This window comes from Fundulus heteroclitus, chromosome 7, assembly GCF_011125445.2.
Source record: "Fundulus heteroclitus isolate FHET01 chromosome 7, MU-UCD_Fhet_4.1, whole genome shotgun sequence".
NCBI lineage: Eukaryota > Metazoa > Chordata > Actinopteri > Cyprinodontiformes > Fundulidae > Fundulus > Fundulus heteroclitus.
Genome location: NC_046367.1, coordinates 41,763,403 through 41,785,480, shown reverse-complemented (window position 1 = coordinate 41,785,480; position 22,078 = coordinate 41,763,403). Strand labels below are relative to the sequence as shown.

Genomic DNA, 22,078 nt, shown 5'->3' with positions numbered 1-22,078 from the left:
GCTCATGTATGGACTGTAGTAAACTTAATTTGGCTAACTGTGTTTAGACTATTTGAGAAATGGTTTTGATGGATGTATAAAAAAATTAGAAATGCATTCACAAAACAATGAGATTAAAAAAAAAGAAATTCATTCATTGACCTTTCTAACTAAAGGTGATGTTGGTTCTAAATCTTGTGTTGATTTAATGTGCGCTGGTTTTCATGCTGTGTATTTTACACACATTCTGTAAAATACACAGCATGGAGTTAGTGTCTGTGTTGCTTTAAGCTTTTGTTTAACACATTCATTAAAATTGTACATTCTATACATTCATACATTGTTGGAAGTGACAGTATATGAATAAGTTGGTCGTCAAATAGTTTTTTAACATACCTTTGCTGGAGTTTTTCAGTTTCCTTTTGCTTGTCTTTTAAAGCAGATCTGTGGAGTAAAATGAGCAGCTCACTCTGAATTAATGCAACCATTTGAAACTAAATAGGTCCCATGAATTATTCTTGCTTAACATTTACGTATTTAACATGGTTTTAAACTAAAGTCAGCCAATAATTTACCTTAAGTGTTGTTGCTGCTGTTCATTGGTTTGCATCTCTTGGATCCTGAAAATAATTAGCTTTTAATTATACAGTTTTGGCAAATTAAATCAGATTAACTAGGTTTTACTTTCACTAGTGGTTCTGTAAAAGCATTTCCGTTATCTTCGTCATTAAGTTAACTGTGAGTGAGACCCAGGTAACTGCAGCCTAAAAGTTATAAACACTGGAAAGCAAATTAAACCAGAGAACAAACACAAACCCAACAGGAATATCAGATTAATCTATTCATGGTCATTAGGTTTACCTCTTGGAAATGTGTAGAAAACATGCTACTAGCAAGAATATGAAGTTACATGTGTCTGGAGTTAGTGTCTATGTGTTGCTTTAAGCTTCTTTTGTTTAACAATATCTTCATTAAACTTATTTATTATATACATTCATATAATGTTGAACGTGACAGTATATGAATAAGTTGGTCATCAAATAGTTTTTTACAATGCCACAAAAACTAAACTTCTGACTCACCAAATTAAGAACATTTTAATTTGAGTTTTTAAATTATTATATGTAACATACCTTTGCTTGAGTGCCTCAGTTTCCTTTTCCTTTTGTGTTACAGAATGTCTGTAGAGTAAAATACACAGCATGAAAAGCAGCGCACATTAAATCAACACAAGACTTAGAACCAACACCACCTTTAGTTAGAAAGGTCAATGAATGAATATATAATTACTGGTCATTCAAACTGCATATATTCCCCCACAGTTGGATGTAAAGAATCAGTTATAAATTGTTCTAAAATGTACAAATATAATTACTTACTCTGCATTATAGTGCAGCTGTTGGTAAGAGGCTTCAATCTGTTGAATTCTTTAAGAAAAGAAATAACTGCATTAGTTTGGAACTTTGCTTTAAATCATTTATTTGATCACATTAATTATATTTGTATATTGATGTTTGTTAAAGCTGCAACATTCAACTTCTACTTGTTGACAATGACATGGAAACACCAGGAGAAAAACAGTGTTTTGAGTTCATAAACTTTGTTCATTTATTCATATATTTTTTGTAATTTACAATATCTGAATAGCTTTGTTTTCAAATAATTTTTCACAACGCTACAGCAAGTAAAGTTTTCTGACTCCCCTTATTATCAATATTTCCATTTCATGTTTCATAAAATGTAACATACCTTTGCTGGAGTTTTTCAGTTTCCTTTTCCTTGTCTTTTAAAGCAGATCTGTGGAGTGAAAAGAGCAGCTCACTCTGAATTAATGGAACTATTTGAAATTAAATAGGTCCCATGAATTATTCTTGCTTAACATTTACGTATTTAACATGGTTTTAAACTAAAGTCAGCCAATAATTTACCTTAAGTGTTGTTGCTGCTGTTCATTGGTTTGCATCTCTTGGATCCTGAAAATAATTTACTTCTAATTAAACAGTTTTGACAAATTAAATCAGATTAACTATGTTATGCTTTCACTAGTGGTTCTGTAAAAGCATTTCCGTTATCTTCGTCATTAAGTTAACTGTGAGTGAGACCCAGGTAACTGCAGCCTAAAAGTTATAAACACTGGAAAGCAAATTAAACCAGAGAACAAACACAAACCCAACAGGAATATCAGATTAATCTAGTCATGGTCATTAGGTTTACCTCTTGGAAATGTGTAGAAAACATGCTACTGGCAAGAATATGAAGTTACATGTGTCTGGAGTTAGTGTCTATGTGTTGCTTTAAGCTTCTTTTGTTTAACAATATCTTCATTAAACTTATTTATTATATACATTCATATAATGTTGAACGTGACAGTATATGAATAAGTTGGTCATCAAATAGTTTTTTTACAATGCCACAACAACTAAACTTCTGACTCACCAAATTAAGAACATTTTAATTTGAGTTTTTAAATTATTATATGTAACATACCTTTGCTTGAGTGCCTTAGTTTCCTTTTCCTTTTGTGTTACAGAATGTCTGTAGAGTAAAATACACAGCATGAAAAGCAGCGCACATTAAATCAACACAAGACTTAGAACCAACACCACCTTTAGTTAGAAAGGTCAATGAATGAATATATAATTACTGGTCATTCAAACTGCATATATTCCCCCGCATTTGGATGTAAAGAATCAGTTATAAATTGTTCTAAAATGTACAAATATGAATGCTTACTCTGCATTATATTGCAGCTGTTGGTAAGAGGCTTCAATCTGTTGAATTCTTTAAGAAAAGAAATAACTGCATTAGTTTGGAACTTTGCTTTAAATCATTTATTTGATTACATTAAGTATATTTGTTTGTTGATGTTTGTTAAAGCTGCAACATTCAACTTCTACTTGTTGACAATGACATGGAAACACCAGGAGAAAAACAGTGTTTTGAGTTCATAAACTTTGTTCATTTATTCATATATTTTTTGTAATTTACAATATCTGAATAGCTTTGTTTTCAAATAATTTTTCACAACGCTACAGCAAGTAAAGTTTTCTGACTCCCCTTATTATCAATATTTCCATTTCATGTTTCATAAAATGTAACATACCTTTGCTGGAGTTTTTCAGTTTCCTTTTCCTTGTCTTTTAAAGCAGATCTGTGGAGTGAAAAGAGCAGCTCACTCTGAATTAATGGAACTATTTGAAATTAAATAGGTCCCATGAATTATTCTTGCTTAACATTTACGTATTTAACATGGTTTTAAACTAAAGTCAGCCAATAATTTACCTTAAGTGTTGTTGCTGCTGTTCATTGGTTTCCATCTCTTGGATCCTGAAAATAATTTACTTCTAATTAAACAGTTTTGACAAATTAAATCAGATTAACTATGTTATGCTTTCACTAGTGGTTCTGTAAAAGCATTTCCGTTATCTTCGTCATTAAGTTAATTGTGAGTGAGACCCAGGTAACTGCAGCCTAAAAGTTATAAACACTGGCAAGCAAATTAAACCAGAGAACAAACACAAACCCAACAGGAATATCAGATTAATCTAGTCATGGTCATTAGGTTTACCTCTTGGAAATGTGTAGAAAACATGCTACTGGCAAGAATATGAAGTTACATGTGTCTGGAGTTAGTGTCTATGTGTTGCTTTAAGCTTCTTTTGTTTAACAATATCTTCATTAAACTTATTTATTATATACATTCATATAATGTTGAACGTGACAGTATATGAATAAGTTGGTCGTCAAATAGTTTTTTACAATGCCACAACAACTAAACTTCTGACTCACCAAATTAAGAACATTTTAATTTGAGTTTTTAAATTATTATATGTAACATACCTTTGCTTGAGTGCCTCAGTTTCCTTTTCCTTTTGTGTCACAGAATGTCTGTAGAGTAAAATACACAGCATGAAAACCAGCGCTCATTAAATCAACACAAGACTTAGAACCAACACCACCTTTAGTTAGAAAGGTCAATGAATGAATATATAATTACTGGTCATTCAAACTGCATATATTCCCCCGCATTTGGATGTAAAGAATCAGTTATAAATTGTTCTAAAATGTACAAATATAATTACTTACTTTGCATTATATTGCAGCTGTTGGTAAGAGGCTTCAATCTGTTGAATTCTTTAAGAAAAAAAATAACTGCATTAGTTTGGAACTTTGCTTTAAATCATTTATTTGATTACATTAAGTATATTTGTTTGTTGCTGTTTGTTAAAGCTGCAACATTCAACTTCTACTTGTTGACAATGACATGGAAACACCAGGAGAAAAACAGAGTTTTGAGTTCATAAACTTTGTTTATTTATTTATATATTTTTGTAAATTACAATATCTAAATAGCTTTGTTTTCAAATAATTTTTCACACAACGCTACAGCAAGTAAAGTTTTCTGACTCCCCTTATTATCAAGATTTCCATTTCATGTTTCATAAAATGTAACATACCTTTGCTGGAGTTTTTCAGTTTCCTTTTCCTTGTCTTTTAAAGCAGATCTATCGAGTAAAATGAGCAGCTCACTCTGAATTAATGCAACAATTTGAAATTAAATAGGTCCCATGAATAATTCTTGCTGAATATTTACGTATTTAACATAGTTTTAAACTAAAGTCAGCCAATAATTTACCTTAAGTGTTGTTGCTGCTGTTCATTGGTTTCCATCTCTTGGATCCTGAAAATGATTAGCTTCTAATTAAACAGTTTTGACAAATTAAATCAGATTAACTATGTTTTGCTTTCACTAGTGGTTCTGTAAAAGCATTTCCGTTATCTTCGTCATTAAGTTAACTGTGAGTGAGACCCAGGTAACTGCAGCCTAAAAGTTATAAAGACTGACAAGCAAATTAAACCAGAGAACAAACACAAACCCAACAACAACATCAGATTAATCTAGTCATGGTCATTAGGTTTACCTCTTGAAAATGTGTAGAAAACATGCTACTGGCAAGAATAAGAAGTTATATGTGTCTGGCGTTAGTGTCTATGTGTTGCTTTAAGCTTTTGTTGTTTAACAATAACTTCATTAAAATTACTAATTATATACATTCATATATTGTTGGATATGACAGTATATCAATAAATTGGTGATCAGATTTTTTAAACAGTGCCACAAATGAAATTCTTCTGACTCACCAAGTTAAAAACATTTTAATTTCAGTTTTAAATTATTATATGACACATACCTTTGCTGGAGTATTTCAGTTTCCTTTTGCTTGTCTTTTAAAGCAGATCTGTGGAGTAAAATGAGCAGCTCATTCTGAATTAATGCAACCATTTGAGACTAAATAGGTCCCATGAATTATTCTTGCTTAATATTTACGTATTTAACATGGTTTTAAACTAAAGTCAGCCAATAATTTACCTTAAGTGTTGTTGCTGCTGTTGACTGGTTTGCATCTCTTGGATCCTGAAAATAATTAGCTTTTAATTAAACAGTTTTGGCAAATGAAATCAGATTAACTATGTTTTGCATCACTAGTGGTTCTGTAAAAGCATTTCAGTTATCTTCGTCATTAAGTTAACTGTGAGTGAGACCCAGGTAACTGCAGCCTAAAAGTTATAAACACTGGCAAGCAAATTAAACCAGAGAACAAACACAAACCCAACAGGAATATCAGATTAATCTAGTCATGGTCATTAGGTTTACCTCTTGGAAATGTGTAGAAAACATGCTACTGGCAAGAATATGAAGTTACATGTGTCTGGAGTTAGTGTCTATGTGTTGCTTTAAGCTTCTTTTGTTTAACAACAACTTCATTAAAATTGTTTATTCTGTGTATCATACATTGTTGAACGTGACAGTATATGAATAAGTTGGTCATCAAATAGTTTTTTACAATGCCACAACAACTAAACTTCTGACTCACCAAATTAAGAACATTTTAATTTGAGTTTTTATATTATTATATGTAACATACCTTTGCTTGAGTGCCTCAGTTTCCTTTTCCTTTTGTGTTACAGAATGTCTGTAGAGTAAAATACACAGCATGAAAAGCAGCGCACATTAAATCAACACAAGACTTAGAACCAACACCACCTTTAGTTAGAAAGGTCAATGAATGAATATATAATTACTGGTCATTCAAACTGCATATATTCCCCCGCATTTGGATGTAAAGAATCAGTTATAAATTGTTCTAAAATGTACAAATATAATTACTTACTTTGCATTATATTGCAGCTGTTGGTAAGAGGCTTCAATCTGTTGAATTCTTTAAGAAAAGAAATAACTGCATTAGTTTGGAACTTTGCTTTAAATCATTTATTTGATTACATTAAGTATATTTGTTTGTTGCTGTTTGTTAAAGCTGCAACATTCAACTTCTACTTGTTGACAATGACATGGAAACACCAGGAGAAAAACAGTGTTTTAAGTTCATAAACTTTGTTTATTTATTTATATATTTTTGTAAATTACAATATCTAAATAACTTTGTTTTCAAATAATTCTTCACACAACGCTACAGCAAGTAAAGTTTTCTGACTCCCCTTATTATAAATATTTCCATTTCATGTTTCATAAAATTAACATACCTTTGCTGGAGTTTTTCAGTTTCCTTTTCCTTGTCTTTTAAAGCAGATCTGTGGAGTAAAATGAGCAGCTCACTCTGAATTAATGCAACCATTTGAAATTAAACAGGTCCCATGAATTATTCTTGCTTAATATTTACGTATTTAACATGGTTTTAAACTAAAGTCAGCCAATAATTTACCTTAAGTGTTGTTGCTGCTGTTCATTGGTTTGCATCTCTTGGATCCTGAAAATAATTCGCTTCTAATTAAACAGTTTTGACAAATTAAATCAGATTAACTATGTTATGCTTTCACTAGTGGTTCTGTAAAAGCATTTCCGTTATCTTCGTCATTAAGTTAATTGTGAGTGAGACCCAGGTAACTGCAGCCCAAAAGTTATAAACACTGGCAAGCAAATTAAACCAGAGAACAAACACAAACCCAACAGGAATATCAGATTAATCTAGTCATGGTCATTAGGTTTACCTCTTGGAAATGTGTAGAAAACATGCTACTGGCAAGAATATGAAGTTACATGTGTCTGGAGTTAGTGTCTATGTGTTGCTTTAAGCTTCTTTTGTTTAACAATATCTTCATTAAACTTATTTATTATATACATTCATATAATGTTGAACGTGACAGTATATGAATAAGTTGGTCATCAAATAGTTTTTTACAATGCCACAAAAACTAAACTTCTGACTCACCAAATTAAGAACATTTTAATTTGAGTTTTTAAATTATTATATGTAACATACCTTTGCTTGAGTGCCTCAGTTTCCTTTTCCTTTTGTGTTACAGAATGTCTGTAGCGTAAAATACACAGCATGAAAAGCAGCGCACATTAAATCAACACAAGACTTAGAACCAACACCACCTTTAGTTAGAAAGGTCAATGAATGAATATATAATTACTGGTCATTCAAACTGCATATATTCCCCCACAGTTGGATGTAAAGAATCAGTTATAAATTGTTCTAAAATGTACAAATATAATTACTTACTCTGCATTATAGTGCAGCTGTTGGTAAGAGGCTTCAATCTGTTGAATTCTTTAAGAAAAGAAATAACTGCATTAGTTTGGAACTTTGCTTTAAATCATTTATTTGATTACATTAAGTATATTTGTTTGTTGCTGTTTGTTAAAGCTGCAACATTCAACTTCTACTTGTTGACAATGACATGGAAACACCAGGAGAAAAACAGTGTTTTGAGTTCATAAACTTTGTTCATTTATTCATATATTTTTTGTAAATTACAATATCTAAATAGCTTTGTTTTCAAATAATTGTTCACAACGCTACAGCAAGTAAAGTTTTCTGACTCCCCTTATTATCAATATTTCCATTTCATGTTTCATAAAATGTAACATACCTTTGCTGGAGTTTTTCAGTTTCCTTTTCCTTGTCTTTTAAAGCAGATCTGTGGAGTGAAAAGAGCAGCTCACTCTGAATTAATGGAACTATTTGAAATTAAATAGGTCCCATGAATTATTCTTGCTTAACATTCACGTATTTAACATGGTTTTAAACTAAAGTCAGCCAATAATTTACCTTAAGTGTTGTTGCTGCTGTTCATTGGTTTGCATCTCTTGGATCCTGAAAATAATTCGCTTCTAATTAAACAGTTTTGACAAATTAAATCAGATTAACTATGTTATGCTTTCACTAGTGGTTCTGTAAAAGCATTTCCGTTATCTTCGTCATTAAGTTAATTGTGAGTGAGACCCAGGTAACTGCAGCCTAAAAGTTATAAACACTGGCAAGCAAATTAAACCAGAGAACAAACACAAACCCAACAGGAATATCAGATTAATCTAGTCATGGTCATTAGGTTTACCTCTTGGAAATGTGTAGAAAACATGCTACTGGCAAGAATAAGAAGTTACATGTGTCTGGAGTTAGTGTCTATGTGTTGCTTTAAGCTTCTTTTGTTTAACAACAACTTCATTAAAATTGTTTATTCTGTGTATCATACATTGTTGAACGTGACAGTATATGAATAAGTTGGTCATCAAATAGTTTTTTTACAATGCCACAACAACTAAACTTCTGACTCACCAAATTAAGAACATTTTAATTTGAGTTTTTAAATTATTATATGTAACATACCTTTGCTTGAGTGCCTTAGTTTCCTTTTCCTTTTGTGTTACAGAATGTCTGTAGAGTAAAATACACAGCATGAAAAGCAGCGCACATTAAATCAACACAAGACTTAGAACCAACACCACCTTTAGTTAGAAAGGTCAATGAATGAATATATAATTACTGGTCATTCAAACTGCATATATTCCCCCGCATTTGGATGTAAAGAATCAGTTATAAATTGTTCTAAAATGTACAAATATGAATGCTTACTCTGCATTATATTGCAGCTGTTGGTAAGAGGCTTCAATCTGTTGAATTCTTTAAGAAAAGAAATAACTGCATTAGTTTGGAACTTTGCTTTAAATCATTTATTTGATTACATTAAGTATATTTGTTTGTTGCTGTTTGTTAAAACTGCAACATTCAACTTCTACTTGTTGACAATGACATGGAAACACCAGGAGAAAAACAGTGTTTTGAGTTCATAAACTTTGTTCATTTATTCATATATTTTTTGTAAATTACAATATCTAAATAGCTTTGTTTTCAAATAATTGTTCACAACGCTACAGCAAGTAAAGTTTTCTGACTCCCCTTATTATCAATATTTCCATTTCATGTTTCATAAAATGTAACATACCTTTGCTGGAGTTTTTCAGTTTCCTTTTCCTTGTCTTTTAAAGCAGATCTGTGGAGTGAAAAGAGCAGCTCACTCTGAATTAATGGAACTATTTGAAATTAAATAGGTCCCATGAATTATTCTTGCTTAACATTTACGTATTTAACATGGTTTTAAACTAAAGTCAGCCAATAATTTACCTTAAGTGTTGTTGCTGCTGTTGACTGGTTTGCATCTCTTGGATCCTGAAAATAATTAGCTTTTAATTAAACAGTTTTGGCAAATGAAATCAGATTAACTATGTTTTGCATCACTAGTGGTTCTGTAAAAGCATTTCAGTTATCTTCGTCATTAAGTTAACTGTGAGTGAGACCCAGGTAACTGCAGCCTAAAAGTTATAAACACTGGCAAGCAAATTAAACCAGAGAACAAACACAAACCCAACAGGAATATCAGATTAATCTAGTCATGGTCATTAGGTTTACCTCTTGGAAATGTGTAGAAAACATGCTACTGGCAAGAATATGAAGTTACATGTGTCTGGAGTTAGTGTCTATGTGTTGCTTTAAGCTTCTTTTGTTTAACAACAACTTCATTAAAATTGTTTATTCTGTGTATCATACATTGTTGAACGTGACAGTATATGAATAAGTTGGTCATCAAATAGTTTTTTACAATGCCACAACAACTAAACTTCTGACTCACCAAATTAAGAACATTTTAATTTGAGTTTTTATATTATTATATGTAACATACCTTTGCTTGAGTGCCTCAGTTTCCTTTTCCTTTTGTGTTACAGAATGTCTGTAGAGTAAAATACACAGCATGAAAAGCAGCGCACATTAAATCAACACAAGACTTAGAACCAACACCACCTTTAGTTAGAAAGGTCAATGAATGAATATATAATTACTGGTCATTCAAACTGCATATATTCCCCCGCATTTGGATGTAAAGAATCAGTTATAAATTGTTCTAAAATGTACAAATATAATTACTTACTTTGCATTATATTGCAGCTGTTGGTAAGAGGCTTCAATCTGTTGAATTCTTTAAGAAAAGAAATAACTGCATTAGTTTGGAACTTTGCTTTAAATCATTTATTTGATTACATTAAGTATATTTGTTTGTTGCTGTTTGTTAAAGCTGCAACATTCAACTTCTACTTGTTGACAATGACATGGAAACACCAGGAGAAAAACAGTGTTTTAAGTTCATAAACTTTGTTTATTTATTTATATATTTTTGTAAATTACAATATCTAAATAACTTTGTTTTCAAATAATTCTTCACACAACGCTACAGCAAGTAAAGTTTTCTGACTCCCCTTATTATAAATATTTCCATTTCATGTTTCATAAAATTAACATACCTTTGCTGGAGTTTTTCAGTTTCCTTTTCCTTGTCTTTTAAAGCAGATCTGTGGAGTAAAATGAGCAGCTCACTCTGAATTAATGCAACCATTTGAAATTAAACAGGTCCCATGAATTATTCTTGCTTAATATTTACGTATTTAACATGGTTTTAAACTAAAGTCAGCCAATAATTTACCTTAAGTGTTGTTGCTGCTGTTCATTGGTTTGCATCTCTTGGATCCTGAAAATAATTCGCTTCTAATTAAACAGTTTTGACAAATTAAATCAGATTAACTATGTTATGCTTTCACTAGTGGTTCTGTAAAAGCATTTCCGTTATCTTCGTCATTAAGTTAATTGTGAGTGAGACCCAGGTAACTGCAGCCCAAAAGTTATAAACACTGGCAAGCAAATTAAACCAGAGAACAAACACAAACCCAACAGGAATATCAGATTAATCTAGTCATGGTCATTAGGTTTACCTCTTGGAAATGTGTAGAAAACATGCTACTGGCAAGAATATGAAGTTACATGTGTCTGGAGTTAGTGTCTATGTGTTGCTTTAAGCTTCTTTTGTTTAACAATATCTTCATTAAACTTATTTATTATATACATTCATATAATGTTGAACGTGACAGTATATGAATAAGTTGGTCATCAAATAGTTTTTTACAATGCCACAAAAACTAAACTTCTGACTCACCAAATTAAGAACATTTTAATTTGAGTTTTTAAATTATTATATGTAACATACCTTTGCTTGAGTGCCTTAGTTTCCTTTTCCTTTTGTGTTACAGAATGTCTGTAGCGTAAAATACACAGCATGAAAAGCAGCGCACATTAAATCAACACAAGACTTAGAACCAACACCACCTTTAGTTAGAAAGGTCAATGAATGAATATATAATTACTGGTCATTCAAACTGCATATATTCCCCCACAGTTGGATGTAAAGAATCAGTTATAAATTGTTCTAAAATGTACAAATATAATTACTTACTCTGCATTATAGTGCAGCTGTTGGTAAGAGGCTTCAATCTGTTGAATTCTTTAAGAAAAGAAATAACTGCATTAGTTTGGAACTTTGCTTTAAATCATTTATTTGATTACATTAAGTATATTTGTTTGTTGCTGTTTGTTAAAGCTGCAACATTCAACTTCTACTTGTTGACAATGACATGGAAACACCAGGAGAAAAACAGTGTTTTGAGTTCATAAACTTTGTTCATTTATTCATATATTTTTTGTAAATTACAATATCTAAATAGCTTTGTTTTCAAATAATTGTTCACACAACGCTACAGCAAGTAAAGTTTTCTGACTCCCCTTATTATCAATATTTCCATTTCATGTTTCATAAAATGTAACATACCTTTGCTGGAGTTTTTCAGTTTCCTTTTCCTTGTCTTTTAAAGCAGATCTGTGGAGTGAAAAGAGCAGCTCACTCTGAATTAATGGAACTATTTGAAATTAAATAGGTCCCATGAATTATTCTTGCTTAACATTTACGTATTTAACATGGTTTTAAACTAAAGTCAGCCAATAATTTACCTTAAGTGTTGTTGCTGCTGTTCATTGGTTTGCATCTCTTGGATCCTGAAAATAATTCGCTTCTAATTAAACAGTTTTGACAAATTAAATCAGATTAACTATGTTATGCTTTCACTAGTGGTTCTGTAAAAGCATTTCCGTTATCTTCGTCATTAAGTTAACTGTGAGGGAGACCCAGGTAACTGCAGCCTAAAAGTTATAAACACTGGCAAGCAAATTAAACCAGAGAACAAACACAAACCCAACAGGAATATCAGATTAATCTAGTCATGGTCATTAGGTTTACCTCTTGGAAATGTGTAGAAAACATGCTACTGGCAAGAATAAGAAGTTACATGTGTCTGGAGTTAGTGTCTATGTGTTGCTTTAAGCTTCTTTTGTTTAACAACAACTTCATTAAAATTGTTTATTCTGTGTATCATACATTGTTGAACGTGACAGTATATGAATAAGTTGGTCATCAAATAGTTTTTTTACAATGCCACAACAACTAAACTTCTGACTCACCAAATTAAGAACATTTTAATTTGAGTTTTTAAATTATTATATGTAACATACCTTTGCTTGAGTGCCTTAGTTTCCTTTTCCTTTTGTGTTACAGAATGTCTGTAGAGTAAAATACACAGCAAGAAAACCAGCGCACATTAAATCAACACAAGACTTAGAACCAACACCACCTTTAGTTAGAAAGGTCAATGAATGAATATATAATTACTGGTCATTCAAACTGCATATATTCCCCCGCATTTGGATGTAAAGAATCAGTTATAAATTGTTCTAAAATGTACAAATATGAATGCTTACTCTGCATTATATTGCAGCTGTTGGTAAGAGGCTTCAATCTGTTGAATTCTTTAAGAAAAGAAATAACTGCATTAGTTTGGAACTTTGCTTTAAATCATTTATTTGATTACATTAAGTATATTTGTTTGTTGCTGTTTGTTAAAACTGCAACATTCAACTTCTACTTGTTGACAATGACATGGAAACACCAGGAGAAAAACAGTGTTTTGAGTTCATAAACTTTGTTCATTTATTCATATATTTTTTGTAAATTACAATATCTAAATAGCTTTGTTTTCAAATAATTGTTCACAACGCTACAGCAAGTAAAGTTTTCTGACTCCCCTTATTATCAATATTTCCATTTCATGTTTCATAAAATGTAACATACCTTTGCTGGAGTTTTTCAGTTTCCTTTTCCTTGTCTTTTAAAGCAGATCTGTGGAGTGAAAAGAGCAGCTCACTCTGAATTAATGGAACTATTTGAAATTAAATAGGTCCCATGAATTATTCTTGCTTAACATTTACGTATTTAACATGGTTTTAAACTAAAGTCAGCCAATAATTTACCTTAAGTGTTGTTGCTGCTGTTCATTGGTTTCCATCTCTTGGATCCTGAAAATAATTAGCTTCTAATTAAACAGTTTTGACAAATGAAATCAGATTAACTATTTTTTGCTTTCACTAGTGGTTCTGTAAAAGCATTTCCGTTATCTTCGTCATTAAGTTAACTGTGAGGGAGACCCAGGTAACTGCAGCCTAAAAGTTATAAACACTGGCAAGCAAATTAAACCAGAGAACAAACACAAACCCAACAACAACATCAGATTAATCTAGTCATGGTCATTAGGTTTACCTCTTGGAAATGTGTAGAAAACATGCTACTGGCAAGAATAAGAAGTTATATGTGTCTGGAGTTAGTGTCTATGTGTTGCTTTAAGCTTCTTTTGTTTAACAACAACTTCATTAAAATTGTTTATTCTGTGTATCATACATTGTTGAACGTGACAGTATATGAATAAGTTGGTCATCAAATAGTTTTTTTACAATGCCACAAAAACTAAACTTCTGACTCACCAAATTAAGAACATTTTAATTTGAGTTTTTAAATTATTATATGTAACATACCTTTGCTTGAGTGCCTCAGTTTCCTTTTCCTTTTGTGTTACAGAATGTCTGTAGAGTAAAATACACAGCATGAAAAGCAGCGCACATTAAATCAACACAAGACTTAGAACCAACACCACCTTTAGTTAGAAAGGTCAATGAATGAATATATAATTACTGGTCATTCAAACTGCATATATTCCCCCGCATTTGGATGTAAAGAATCAGTTATAAATTGTTCTAAAATTTACAAATATGATTACTTACTTTGCATTATACTGCAGCTGTTGGTAAGAGGCTTCAATCTGTTGAATTCTTTAAGAAAAGAAATAACTGCATTAGTTTGGAACTTTGCTTTAAATCATTTATTTGATTACATTAAGTATATTTGTTTGTTGCTCTTTGTTAAAGCTGCAACATTCGACTGTACTTGTTGACAATGACATGGAAACACCAGGCGAAAAACAGTGTTTTGAGTTCATAAACTTTGTTTATTTATTTATATATTTTTGTAAATTACAATATCTAAATAGCTTTGTTTTCAAATAATTTTTCACACAACGCTACAGCAAGTAAAGTTTTCTGACTCCCCTTATTATAAATATTTCCATTTATTGTTTCATAAAATGTAACATACCTTTGCTGGAGTTTTTCAGTTTCCTTTTCCTTGTCTTTTAAAGCAGATCTGTGGAGTAAAAAGAGCAGCTCACTCTGAATTAATGGAAATAATTGAAACTAAATAGGTCCCATGAATTATTCTTGCTTAATATTTACGTATTTAACATGGTTTTAAACTAAAGTCAGCCAATAATTTACCTTAAGTGTTGTTGCTGCTGTTCATTGGTTTCCATCTCTTGGATCCTGAAAATAATTAGCTTCTAATTAAACAGTTTTGACAAATTAAATCAGATTAACTATGTTATGCTTTCACTAGTCGTTCTGTAAAAGCATTTCCGTTATCTTCGTCATTAAGTTAACTGTGAGTGAGACCCAGGTAACTGCAGCCTAAAAGTTATAAAGACTGACAAGCAAATTAAACCAGAGAACAAACACAAACCCAACAACAACATCAGATTAATCTAGTCATGGTCATTAGGTTTACCTCTTGGAAATGTGTAGAAAACATGCTACTGGCAAGAATAAGAAGTTACATGTGTCTGGAGTTAGTGTCTATGTGTTGCTTTAAGCTTCTTTTGTTTAACAATATCTTCATTAAACTTATTTATTATATACATTCATATATTGTTGGATACGACAGTATATCACTAAATTGGTGATCAGATTTTTTTTACAATGCCACAAATGAAATTCTTCTTACTCACCAAGTTAAAAACATTTTAATTTCAGTTTTAAAATTATAATATGACACATACTTTTGCTGGAGTTTTTCAGTTTCCTTGTCCTTGTCTTTTAAAGCAGATCTGTGGAGTAAAAAGAGCAGCTCATTCTGAATTAATGCAACCATTTGAAACTAAATAGGTCCCATGAATTATTCTTGCTTAACATTTACGTATTTAACATGGTTTTAAACTAAAGTCAGCCAATAATTTACCTTAAGTGTTGTTGCTGCTGTTCATTGGTTTCCATCTCTTGGATCCTGAAAATAATTTGCTTCTAATTAAACAGTTTTGACAAATGAAATCAGATTAACTATGTTTTGCTTTCACTAGTGGTTCTGTAAAAGCATTTCAGTTATCTTCGTCATTAAGTTAACTGTGAGTGAGACCCAGGTAACTGCAGCCTAAAAGTTATAAAGACTGGCAAGCAAATTAAACCAGAGAACAAACACAAACCCAACAACAACATCAGATTAATCTAGTCATGGTCATTAGGTTTACCTCTTGGAAATGTGTAGAAAACATGCTACTGGCAAGAATATGAAGTTATATGTGTCTGGAGTTAGTGTCTATGTGTTGCTTTAAGCTTCTTTTGTTTAACAACAACTTCATTAAAATTGTTTATTCTGTGTTTCATACATTGTTGAACGTGACAGTATATGAATAAGTTGGTCATCAAATAGTTTTTTACAATGCCACAACAACTAAACTTCTGACTCACCAAATTAAGAACATTTTAATTTGAGTTTTTAAATTATTATATGTAACATACCTTTGCTTGAGTGCCTCAGTTTCCTTTTCCTTTTGTGTTACAGAATGTCTGTAGAGTAAAATACACAGCATGAAAAGCAGCGCACATTAAATCAACACAAGACTTAGAACCAACACCACCTTTAGTTAGAAAGGTCAATGAATGAATATATAATTACTGGTCATTCAAACTGCATATATTCCCCCGCATTTGGATGTAAAGAATCAGTTATAAATTGTTCTAAAATGTACAAATATGAATGCTTACTCTGCATTATATTGCAGCTGTTGGTAAGAGGCTTCAATCTGTTGAATTCTTTAAGAAAAGAAATAACTGCATTAGTTTGGAACTTTGCTTTAAATCATTTATTTGATTACATTAAGTATATTTGTTTGTTGCTGTTTGTTAAAGCTGCAACATTCAACTTCTACTTGTTGACAATGACATGGAAACACCAGGAGAAAAACAGTGTTTTGAGTTCATAAACTTTGTTCATTTATTCATATATTTTTTGTAAATTACAATATCTGAATAGCTTTGTTTTCAAATAATTTTTCACACAACGCTACAGCAAGTAAAGTTTTCTGACTCCCCTTATTATAAATATTTCCATTTCATGTTTCATAAAATGTAACATACCTTTGCTGGAGTTTTTCAGTTTCCTTTTCCTTGTCTTTTAAAGCAGATCTGTGGAGTAAAAAGAGCAGCTCACTCTGAATTAATGGAACTATTTGAAATTAAATAGGTCCCATGAATTATTCTTGCTTAACATTTATATATTTAACATAGTTTTAAACTAAAGTCAGCCAATAATTTACCTTAAGTGTTGTTGCTGCTGTTCATTGGTTTCCATCTCTTGGATCCTGTAAATAATTTGCTTCTAATTAAACAGTTTTGACAAATTAAATCAGATTAACTATGTTATGCTTTCACTAGTGGTTCTGTAAAAGCATTTCCGTTATCTTCGTCATTAAGTTAACTGTGAGTGAGACCCAGGTAACTGCAGCCTAAAAGTTATAAAGACTGACAAGCAAATTAAACCAGAGAACAAACACAAACCCAACAGGAATATCAGATTAATCTAGTCATGGTCATTAGGTTTACCTCTTGGAAATGTGTAGAAAACATGCTACTGGCAAGAATAAGAAGTTATATGTGTCTGGAGTTAGTGTCTATGTGTTGCTTTAAGCTTTTGTTGTTTAACAATAACTTGATTAAACTTACTAATTATATACATTCATATATTGTTGGATATGACAGTATATCAATAAATTGGTGATCAGATTTTTTTTACAGTGCCACAAATGAAATTCTTCTGACTCACCAAGTTAAAAACATTTAATTTCAGTTTTAAATTATTATATGACACATACCTTTGCTGGAGTTTTTCAGTTTCCTTTTGCTTGTCTTTTAAAGCAGATCTGTGGAGTAAAAAGAGCAGCTCACTCTGAATTAATGCAACCATTTGAGACTAAAAAGGTCCCATGAATTATTCTTGCTTAACATTTACGTATTTAATATGGTTTTAAAATAAAGTCAGCTAATAATTTACCTTAAGTGTTGTTGCTGCTGTTCATTGGTTTGCGTCTCTTGGATCCTGAAAAGAATTAGCTTCTAATTAAACAGTTTTGACAAATTAAATCAGATTAACTATGTTTTGCATCACTAGTGGTTCTGTGAAAGCATTTCCGTTATCTTCGTCATTAAGTTAACTGTGAGTGAGACCCAGGTAACTGCAGCCTAAAAGTTATAAAGACTGACAAGCAAATTAAACCAGAGAACAAACACAAACCCAACAGGAATATCAGATTAATCTAGTCATGGTCATTAGGTTTACCTCTTGGAAATGTGTAGAAAACATGCTACTGGCAAGAATATGAAGTTATATGTGTCTGGAGTTAGTGTCTATGTGTTGCTTTAAGCTTCTTTTGTTTAACAACAACTTCATTAAAATTGTTTATTCTGTGTTTCATACATTGTTGAACGTGACAGTATATGAATAAGTTGGTCATCAAATAGTTTTTTACAATGCCACAACAACTAAACTTCTGACTCACCAAATTAAGAACATTTTAATTTGAGTTTTTAAATTATTATATGTAACATACCTTTGCTTGAGTGCCTCAGTTTCCTTTTCCTTTTGTGTTACAGAATGTCTGTAGAGTAAAATACACAGCATGAAAAGCAGCGCACATTAAATCAACACAAGACTTAGAACCAACACCACCTTTAGTTAGAAAGGTCAATGAATGAATATATAATTACTGGTCATTCAAACTGCATATATTCCCCCCGCATTTGGATGTAAAGAATCAGTTATAAATTGTTCTAAAATGTACAAATATGAATGCTTACTCTGCATTATATTGCAGCTGTTGGTAAGAGGCTTCAATCTGTTGAATTCTTTAAGAAAAGAAATAACTGCATTAGTTTGGAACTTTGCTTTAAATCATTTATTTGATTACATTAAGTATATTTGTTTGTTGCTGTTTGTTAAAGCTGCAACATTCAACTTCTACTTGTTGACAATGACATGGAAACACCAGGAGAAAAACAGTGTTTTGAGTTCATAAACTTTGTTCATTTATTCATATATTTTTTGTAAATTACAATATCTGAATAGCTTTGTTTTCAAATAATTTTTCACACAACGCTACAGCAAGTAAAGTTTTCTGACTCCCCTTATTATAAATATTTCCATTTCATGTTTCATAAAATGTAACATACCTTTGCTGGAGTTTTTCAGTTTCCTTTTCCTTGTCTTTTAAAGCAGATCTGTGGAGTAAAAAGAGCAGCTCACTCTGAATTAATGGAACTATTTGAAATTAAATAGGTCCCATGAATTATTCTTGCTTAACATTTATATATTTAACATAGTTTTAAAACTAAAGTCAGCCAATAATTTACCTTAAGTGTTGTTGCTGCTGTTCATTGGTTTCCATCTCTTGGATCCTGTAAATAATTTGCTTCTAATTAAACAGTTTTGACAAATTAAATCAGATTAACTATGTTATGCTTTCACTAGTGGTTCTGTAAAAGCATTTCCGTTATCTTCGTCATTAAGTTAACTGTGAGTGAGACCCAGGTAACTGCAGCCTAAAAGTTATAAAGACTGACAAGCAAATTAAACCAGAGAACAAACACAAACCCAACAGGAATATCAGATTAATCTAGTCATGGTCATTAGGTTTACCTCTTGGAAATGTGTAGAAAACATGCTACTGGCAAGAATAAGAAGTTATATGTGTCTGGAGTTAGTGTCTATGTGTTGCTTTAAGCTTTTGTTGTTTAACAATAACTTGATTAAACTTACTAATTATATACATTCATATATTGTTGGATATGACAGTATATCAATAAATTGGTGATCAGATTTTTTTTACAGTGCCACAAATGAAATTCTTCTGACTCACCAAGTTAAAAACATTTTAATTTCAGTTTTAAATTATTATATGACACATACCTTTGCTGGAGTTTTTCAGTTTCCTTTTGCTTGTCTTTTAAAGCAGATCTGTGGAGTAAAAAGAGCAGCTCACTCTGAATTAATGCAACCATTTGAGACTAAAAAGGTCCCATGAATTATTCTTGCTTAACATTTACGTATTTAATATGGTTTTAAAATAAAGTCAGCTAATAATTTACCTTAAGTGTTGTTGCTGCTGTTCATTGGTTTGCGTCTCTTGGATCCTGAAAAGAATTAGCTTCTAATTAAACAGTTTTGACAAATTAAATCAGATTAACTATGTTTTGCATCACTAGTGGTTCTGTGAAAGCATTTCCGTTATCTTCGTCATTAAGTTAACTGTGAGTGAGACCCAGGTAACTGCAGCCTAAAAGTTATAAAGACTGACAAGCAAATTAAACCAGAGAACAAACACAAACCCAACAGGAATATCAGATTAATCTAGTCATGGTCATTAGGTTTACCTCTTGGAAATGTGTAGAAAACATGCTATTGGCAAGAATATGAAGTTACATGTGTCTGGAGTTAGTGTCTATGTGTTGCTTTAAGCTTTTTTTGTTTAACTCAATTCAATTCAATTCAATTCAATTTTATTTATATAGTGCCAAATCATGAAACATGTCATCTCAAGGCACTTTACAAAATCAAGTTCAATCATATTATACAGATTGGGTCAGATTATACAGATTGGTCAAAATGTCCTATATAAGGAAACCAGTTGATTGCATCAATGTCCCGACAAGCAGCATTCACTCCTGGGGAACCGTAGAGCCACAGGGAGAGTCGTCTGCATTGTACATGGCTTTGCTGCAATCCCTCATACTGAGCAAGCATGAAGCGACAATGGGAAGAAAAACCACCCATTAACGGGAAAGAAAAACCTCCGGCAGAACCGGGCTCAGTATGAACGGTCATCTGCCTCGACCGACTGGGGTTACAGAAGACAGAGCAGAGACACAACAAGAGAGACAAAAAAAGCACAGAAGCACACATTGATCTAGTAATCTGTTCTACATTAGATGCTAATAGCGGGTGAGCCGTCTTCTCTGGATGATGTCACAGTTAACAGAACGCCAGACCAGGTGTACCTACTATGAAGAAAGAGAGAGAGAGCAAAAAGTTAAAAGCTGAAATGACGACAGTCATGTCAATGTAATACAATGCAAAACTGGAGAACCGTAGAATGAAGAACAGTAGAAATCAGTAGAGTGAGAAAATTAGACCCTGATGTCCTCCAGCAGCCTAGGCCTATCACAGCACAACTATAGAGATAGCTCAGGGTAACATGAGCCACTCTAACTATAAGCTTTGTCAAAAAGGAAAGTTTTAAGATTAGTCTTAAAAATAGATAGGGTGTCTGCCTCACAGACCAAAACTGGGAGTTGGTTCCACAGGAGAGGAGCCTGATAGCTAAAGCATCTGCCTCCCATTCTACTTTTAGAGACTCTAGGAACCACCAGCAGACCTTCAGTCTGAGAGCGAAGTGCTCTGTTAGGAACATTCGGGGTAATCAGAGCTCTGATATATGATGGAGCTTGATTATTAAGGGCTTTATACGTTAGAAGGAGAATTTTATATTCTATTCTTGATTTAACAGGAAGCCAATGAAGGGAAGCTAAAATTGGAGAAATATGATCCCTCTGGTTGATTTTCATCAGAAAAATGCTGCAGCATTTTGGATCAGCTGAAGACTTCGAACTGCATTTTGTGGACTTCCTGATAGTAAAGAATTACAATAGTCCAGCCTTGAAGTAACAAATGCATGGACTAGTTTTTCAGCATCACCCCTGGACAGAATGTTTCTAATTTTGGCGATATTCCTGAGGTGAAAAAAGGAAACTCTGGAAACCTGTTTAATATGGGATTTAAATGACATGTCTTGGTCAAAAACAACACCAAGATTTTTTACTTTATTACCAGAGGCCAAGTTAATGCCATCCAGATTAAGTGATTGATTAAGAACTTTATTTTTTGAAGACTCTGGCCCAAAGATTACAACTTCTGTCTTGTCAGAATTTAAATGCAGGAAATTTAAAGTCATCCAGCTTTTGATGTCATCAAGACATGACTGCAGTCGAAGTAACTGATTGGATTCATCAGGATTTATGGATAAATATAGCTGAGTGTCATCAGCATAACAGTGGAAATTAATCCCATGCTGTCTGATAATTTTGCCAATCGGAAGCATATATATAGTAAATAGAATTGGTCCAAGGACTGAACCCTGTGGTACTCCACAGGTGACCCTAGAGTTTGAAGAAGATTTATTATTAACATGAACAAACTGGAATCTGTCTGACAGATAAGCTTTAAACCAGCCTAATGCTTTTCCCTTAATCCCTACAGTATGCTCAAGTCTTTGTAGGAGAATATTGTGATCAACTGTATCAAATGCAGCACTGAGATCTAACAGGACAAGTATAGACACAAGTCCATTATCTGAGGCCATGAGAATATCATTGGTGACCTTCACCAGAGCTGTTTCAGTGCTATGATGAGCTCTAAAGCCTGACTGAAACTCCTC

The 22,078-nt window shown here is 32.1% G+C and overlaps 1 protein-coding gene and 4 long non-coding RNA genes across 5 annotated transcripts; all 5 read right to left on the bottom strand.

The window, feature by feature from the left end:
* Window positions 1–1,358: 1,358 nt before the first annotated feature.
* Window positions 1,359–1,954, bottom strand: LOC118563627. Its single transcript, XR_004931309.1, has 3 exons — window positions 1,908–1,954; window positions 1,729–1,776; window positions 1,359–1,406 (listed from the first exon to the last, which is right to left on the bottom strand). It is a non-coding gene; the product is annotated as an uncharacterized LOC118563627 (long non-coding RNA).
* Window positions 1,955–6,148: 4,194 nt separating this feature from the next.
* Window positions 6,149–10,005, bottom strand: LOC118563565 (transcription activator MSS11-like). The gene is made up of 8 exons (XM_036138659.1): window positions 9,964–10,005; window positions 8,055–8,099; window positions 7,876–7,923; window positions 7,506–7,553; window positions 7,260–7,307; window positions 6,702–6,746; window positions 6,523–6,570; window positions 6,149–6,200 (listed from the first exon to the last, which is right to left on the bottom strand). Exons 2-8 carry the CDS (start codon window positions 8,087–8,089, stop codon window positions 6,149–6,151), a joined length of 324 nt encoding a protein of 107 aa, XP_035994552.1. The 5' UTR covers window positions 8,090–8,099; window positions 9,964–10,005.
* Window positions 10,006–10,222: 217 nt separating this feature from the next.
* LOC110368243 lies at window positions 10,223–10,805 on the bottom strand. The gene is made up of 3 exons (XR_004931451.1): window positions 10,759–10,805; window positions 10,580–10,627; window positions 10,223–10,257 (listed from the first exon to the last, which is right to left on the bottom strand). It is a non-coding gene; the product is annotated as an uncharacterized LOC110368243 (long non-coding RNA).
* Window positions 10,806–11,562: 757 nt separating this feature from the next.
* Window positions 11,563–12,160, bottom strand: LOC118563628. Its single transcript, XR_004931310.1, has 3 exons — window positions 12,114–12,160; window positions 11,935–11,982; window positions 11,563–11,610 (listed from the first exon to the last, which is right to left on the bottom strand). It is a non-coding gene; the product is annotated as an uncharacterized LOC118563628 (long non-coding RNA).
* Window positions 12,161–15,555: 3,395 nt separating this feature from the next.
* Window positions 15,556–18,841, bottom strand: LOC118563626. The gene is made up of 5 exons (XR_004931308.1): window positions 18,819–18,841; window positions 18,200–18,247; window positions 16,359–16,406; window positions 16,113–16,160; window positions 15,556–15,600 (listed from the first exon to the last, which is right to left on the bottom strand). It is a non-coding gene; the product is annotated as an uncharacterized LOC118563626 (long non-coding RNA).
* Between the last annotated feature and the right edge of the window lie 3,237 nt (window positions 18,842–22,078).

Excerpts from the sequence above, each read along its gene's own strand:
- LOC118563565 (XM_036138659.1), bottom strand. The coding sequence starts at position 8,089 with ATGCAAACCAATGAACAGCAGCAACAACACTTAAG. Across the intron at positions 7,554-7,875 it reads ACTGAAAAACTCCAGCAAAG|AATTCAACAGATTGAAGCCT; the intron begins GTATGTTACATT and ends CTTTTCTTAAAG. Across the intron at positions 7,308-7,505 it reads CAGCTGCACTATAATGCAGA|ACATTCTGTAACACAAAAGG; the intron begins GTAAGTAATTAT and ends TTTACGCTACAG.